We start from the raw sequence: 6,000 nt of genomic DNA on the forward strand, positions 1-6,000 counted from the left end.
GGACGTGGCCACAGGCGTCACTCCCGTACACGCGATCCCTTTGAGCTCCTGAAGAGTGAGTTAAAAATTAAAAATAAGTGGGCTGCTCCAGGCACTTCTAGTATTCCCCAGACACTTCTAAAAAAGCCTCCTACTGTGCATTACCTAATTTTTACATGACAGAAGCAGAAAATTTCTTCTTTCATGATGCTACTGCACATATCTTCCTACGACAGCATTACCGTGTGTGTGTGTGCGTGCATGTGTGTAGGTATCTGTCTATATTTGTCTTCAACACCTTCTATGGGAAAGTGATAAGCAAAGTAGTTCTTTCAGGAAAGTGGTTCCTAAGAGGGGGATAGCCGGCAGTTTCACAGCAGGTAACGCTGTAAAACAGGTATGGAAAGTTAACAGAAAACAGACATTTCAGCTGGTGCAGAAATAGCAGCGCTAGAAATATTTTCAGTGGGTCTCCATAACAACTTGTGTTTCTGCCTCCCATTAAAACAAGAGTAAATATGTCACTAGTTTTTCAGTGGACGTTTAGTGGATGTTTTCCTCAGCTGCCTTTTGTATCCTTTGTATTTAAAATTATATACTTGGAAATAAATCTAAAAGGAAAAAGGAGATGAAACCCAAGAAACTCTCAGCTTTGTCTGTTACTTTGTCTTCAAACTTATTGTGCATTTCAGGCAGTTTTCTTCCGAACCCACAAACCGCGTGTATGCAAATGTTGGAGCAGGGAACGAAGGATGCTGCCCTGCCAGCGTGCGGCTCTGCTGAGATAGAGCTGAGCAAGAACGATAGGTTCCTGCTGCAAATACATTCCCAATGCTATAAATAAAAAACATCACTTTGAGTACAGTCAACAGCAAACCAGCCAAAGAAACCTGCCGGCATTGCTGTCAGCACCGCTGGGACCCGCAGGCTGGGAGGGCTGCGACCCTGCACCCGCTGCAGCCCGGAGGCTTTGCTGATGGGCTTCTCCTCGCTACCGCAGCGCGCTGGCCGTGCTGCGCTGGCTTTGCCGGAGCCTCGCCAGTGCCGGACCGCGAGACCCGGCCACGCTCAGAGCACCCGGCTCGCCGCGCAGACCCGCAGCCCCGGACCCGAACTCCGTCTTACTCCGCGTTTGTGACAAGAGGCTTGGCATCAGCCCGTTACTGCGCCCCGCGTGCAGGCGGCGGGAGGGAAGGGGATGCTCCGGGAGCAGCCGTAAACTTCTCGGCACGAAGCCTCCTGGTTTCCGGCGCCGTCGGCAGCAGGGAGCGACCGCCGGAGCAGAACGCATCACCTGCGCTCAGGACTTCAGACAAGAGACCCCACTGCGTGAGCAGCGGTCTGCTAACCTATTTCCCGGCAAAAGCAATTGGAAACTCTCAGAAGATAAAAAGATAATGAACAAATAACCTTCACAGTAGCCAGCGCTGCAAAAACCCAAGGTTCCCCTTTGTGTTGACTGCCTGTTATTAATGATCCTGTCAGGGCTCCTAATGAACTTTGTGCTTCATGTGGAAAACGTGGGGTTTGTCCAAGAGCATAGTCAAGAGCTCGTTTTCATTTATTTCCAGTCTTACGCAAGAAAGTTCTTACATTCTGAATCTAAGAAACCGCATTTTTAGGTTTATTTTCTCACGTCTCCACGTTCATGTATTACTACTGAGGTCTGAAACAAAACGCCACTGTCTTTTCAGGAACACGCTTGACGCACCGAGCAACGGCAAATCATTAATTATTTCAGGCCTTTTATACCACCACTGACACCACAGTGAAGAATTTAAAACATTTCCTCGGACAAGCAGCTCAGTCACAGCAAAGCCGCCGCGCAAGAGCGTTGCTTCGTTTTTTCAAAGCTTGCTTTATTCTAACAAGGGCTGCGAGGCTGCCTCGCCGGCAAACCGCTCCGCGTTTGTGTTTGGAGGCGCAAGGTGGCAAATAGAAATTAAATACACTGCTAGAGCAGACCCTTGCCGTGGAGATGAACAAAAAGCCTTCGGGAACGGCTGCCCCTCTCTGCCAGCCAAGCCGCTCCGCAGGGACGCGTCTCGGGGCAGTGACACCCCCGGGAGCGGGGTCCCCAGCACCCACGGCCAGCAGCGAGCACGATGCCGAGGGACGGAGCGTTACCGGGCACCGCTGCCTTCTCACGTCTGACGGTCCCCGCGCTGCAAGCTACCGCCTTTACTGCTTTAAAAGGTGCCGCCGTGGCATGTAATATTGCTAAAATATCAGCTTTTCTGAGCCGAGAAAGCCCAGCACCGTCACGTTCAGGCAGCTGCCGCAGCCCCCGAGTCCCGGCACGCGGCCGAGACCCGCAGCCCTGCTCCAGCAGGCACAGACCGGCACCCGGCGGAGACGGATGCTGGGACGACGTCCCTCCCCAAAACAGCAAACTTCAGGAATACACACAAAAAACACCCCACAACAACAAAACCGCTGGTGGAGGTGGCGGCCCAGCTGCCCCGACCCACTGCCTGCAGCAGCTCTGTGCCCCCAGCACCGTCCCCGAGCCCACCCGGGCCGGGGCACCCGGGGGTGGGCTCTCCGGGCTCCTCCGCCTGCGCGGGTGGGCTGTTCGGGGGGCAAAGGAGGGCAAAAGAGAGGAAGGCTTCAGCCAAGCTCAGACAATGGACCCTTCGCTCCGCATGGGAGTATCACCAAAATAAACTTCAGATAATCACCTAAAAAAGGCTTTTTTTAGAAACAGGATATTCAGGTATTGCCTAGCAGCACCGAAGCCCGACTCACGCCTTTATCAAGCACAGCCAGAGGTTAACTTTGTTGGCAGGTTTAACCGGTGCCATTATCTCCAACGTAAATAAGACCTCTTACAAATCAGCTCTGCCTCCAAGTGCTTCTTCCTCTTCCCCAGCAATGGAGAAGCCAGGTGACATGTCAGACGGGCCACAGTCGGGGGGGGTTAGAAAGCCCGCCCGCGTCCCCACACGCTGCCGGGGCGAGCGGCACAAACGCACGGGTACGGCAGCAAAAATACACGTAACAAACTTCCAGCCAGCAGCTTCGCTCCCCAGATGTGCGCCGCGATCGACAGCGCTGCGTACGGAAATGATGACTTACGCTTTGGACGGTTTCTCCGTGTTTAAGTAAAAATAGAAATACATAAATTAGGAACAACAGGCGTAGCAACAGCCTGGGTGAGGACACACTGTGGATCTCAGCAAGACGCGAAGATCTGCGCTCGTGAGGGAATGACCTTCAAAACTCATTCACCGCTCGCAGCCTGTACGGTGACTGTTTTCCTCACTTGCGAGGCATTATGCATCCCCACTATGCATGCTTTAATTTTGCACGGACTAGCAAGACTTGGCTTATCGGGCAGCACGAAAGCAACAGAGAACAAATATTTAGCTGGGGTAACCTTGATTGTGAGGGTAATACGAGCTAATTCTGTATGCCTTAGGTCACGCATGCTAAACGCCAGGATTCACTATTTGCTATGCTAAACATAAAATAAGCCACTGAAATATGTGATCAAGTAGTATTTTGTCTACAAAAAAAAAAAAAAAAGACATGCAAAATGATGACACCTTGTTAAATTATCTTAAGGACAGAAGGTCCAGATTTTTCTAAGCTGCATTGCCTACACTTTCTCTCCCAAACTACAGTTTTCCATTTAATTTGTGTTAAAAACAACCTCTGAGAGACAAATTACTTATGCAAAATACACGAGGCTGCCGTTACAGTTGTTTACTGGGTCCCACTTCACGGTCCAGGTGGGGAACACGCGGGAGGAGCGAGCGGCACTGGCACGCTCCAGCCGTTATTTGCGCAAACCGCCGTATTTCTCTGTTTTAGACTATTTAAGCAAAAATGACGGTGCCTCCCATAGCCTGCAGCATTCCTCGGTAACCGTGCTTTAGCGTTACCATTTAACGCACGTTTCTGCCCGTACATGACAAGACGCTCCCTCCTCCTGGCGCAGGACGAGGGAGGACGGGGGAGCCCCAGGGGGGCTGCAAGGTGGGAGCTCTTGTAATTTGCACCTTGAGTCACCTTTGCTGAAAACTCTGCCCTGAATTTTCCGCTGCCTGGGGACCGGGCTGAAGCCAGCCGGCGCCAGCAGCGACAGTCGCCGAGTGCTGTAGCGTACAGGTTTTTTGCCTCGCAGAGGTTATGGTAATTGTAGGAATTAAAAGCAGCCGGCGCCGGGGGTGCTCCCCTCAGCCCTCCGGCCGCGAGGGCCCGCTCCCCAACGAGTCGCAGCGGGGACGGTGAGCGCGTTTTGCTGGTTTTTGGAAATACGACATCCCCGGGGCTCTGCGCGCTGAGCGATGGCCCCGGCAGCCCCCGGCAGCGAGGGGGCAACTGGGTGGGGGGCGACGGGTCCGGGTGGGGGTCTGGGTCCGGGTCTGGTCCCGGGTGCGGGTCCGGGTGCGGGTGCAGATCTGGGTCTGGGTCCGGGTCCAGCCCTGGGTCCAGTCCCGGCTGCGGGTCCGGGTGCGGGTCCAGGCCCTCCCGGCACGGGGGGCACGGGGGGCGGCAGCCGCGCACCCCATCCCCGCCGCTCGGAACCGTTGCAAGCCCAATCCCCTCATTAGGGCCGCGCTAACGAGCGAGGCGGACCGGGGCACCCCGGGATGCGGCGGAGGCAGGAGCGGCAGCGCCCATCCCTGCCCCCCAGCACCCCCCGGACTTCGCCTCGCACCGGAGCCTCCGCAGCCGGCGGGGGAGGGCGAGCAGCGCCCGGCTCGGGGGGCACGGCCGGGGGTCCCCCCGGGGGCTGCGGGCACCAGCGCCGCGCCATCCCCGCACGCCTCCGCGGCGGCGGAGGAGCCCGGGGGGGCACGGGGGGCTCTGCCCCGGGGCTGGGCTCCGCCGGCAGCCGCGGCCCGTCCTCGCCAGAGCCGGGGGGCGGCGGGAGCGGGGGGTCCGCCTTTGTCGGTCCACGGCCGCCCCCGCCGCTCCGCTGCTTTTGTCCGCCGGCTCTGGGCGGCAGCGCGACCCCGGTGGGGGCTGCCCTGGCACCACCGCCCCCGAGCCCGGCGGGACTGACCTGATGGTGCCGGTGCACCGAGCTGATGGTGCCGGTGCACTGACCTGATGGTGCCGGTGCACTGACCTGGTGGTGCCGGTGCACCGAGCTGATGGTGCCGGTGCACTGACCTGGTGGTGCCGGTGCACTGACCTGGTGGTGCCGGTGCACCGAGCTGATGGTGCCGGTGCACTGACCTGGTGGTGCCGGTGCACTGACCTCGTGGTGCCGGTGCACTGACCTCGTGGTGCCGGTGCACTGACCTGGTGGTGCAGGTGCACCGAGCTGATGCTGCCAGTGCACTGACCTGGTGGTGCCGGTGCACCGAGCTGATGCTGCCGGTGCGCTGACCTGGTGGTGCAGGTGCACTGACCTGGTGGTGCCGGTGCACCGAGCTGATGGTGCCAGTGCACCGAGCTGATGGTGCCAGTGTACCGAGCTGATGGTGCCGGTGCACCGAGCTGATGCTGCCGGTGCACTGACCTGGTGGTGCCGGTGCACCGAGCTGATGGTGCCGGTGCACTGACCTGGTGGTGCCGGTGCACTGACCTGGATGGTGCAGGTGTACTCGCTGTCGTCCAGCAGCCGCACGGTGCAGTTGTACTCGCGGTCCAGGTTCCTGCTGCTGCCACTCATCCACCTGCTCAGCATCTTCCCCAGCCGGCGGAGCGGAGCGGAGCGGGGCGCGGAGCGGAGCGGGGCGGCGGGGGCTGCCGGCGGAGCCTCCGCTCACATCCCCGGCGCGGTGCGGAGCGGGGCGGGGCGGAGCGGAGCGGTGCGGAGCGGCGGGCGGACCCCCCCCCGCCCGGCCCGGCCCGGCCCTGTCCCCGTCCCCGCTGCGGGCCGAGCGGAGCGGAGCGCAGCGCCCGTGCCCGGGCCCGGCGCACGGCGGGCGGGGTGGAGGCGGGCCCGGGGGGGGCCCCGGCGCCGGCTGCGGGGGCCAATCTCGGCGCGGCGGCGGTGATGGGCTCCGCCGCAAACCAATGCGGCAGGGGCGGCGCGGCCCCGCCGCCTGCACCGGGCAGCCC

General features: G+C 59.3%; 1 protein-coding gene across 3 annotated transcripts in view; it reads right to left on the bottom strand.

Moving 5' to 3' along the window:
- FRMD5 (FERM domain containing 5) overlaps positions 1-5,623 on the bottom strand; it is a 121,569-nt gene extending 115,946 nt beyond the window's left edge. For all 3 annotated transcript variants that reach the window (XM_075714063.1, XM_075714062.1, XM_075714065.1), the window contains exon 1: positions 5,522-5,623. In XM_075714063.1, the coding sequence (XP_075570178.1) occupies positions 5,522-5,623 (102 nt within the window). The remainder of the gene's footprint in view (positions 1-5,521) is intronic.
- Positions 5,624-6,000: the final 377 nt, after the last annotated feature.

This window comes from Pelecanus crispus, chromosome 7, assembly GCF_030463565.1.
Source record: "Pelecanus crispus isolate bPelCri1 chromosome 7, bPelCri1.pri, whole genome shotgun sequence".
NCBI lineage: Eukaryota > Metazoa > Chordata > Aves > Pelecaniformes > Pelecanidae > Pelecanus > Pelecanus crispus.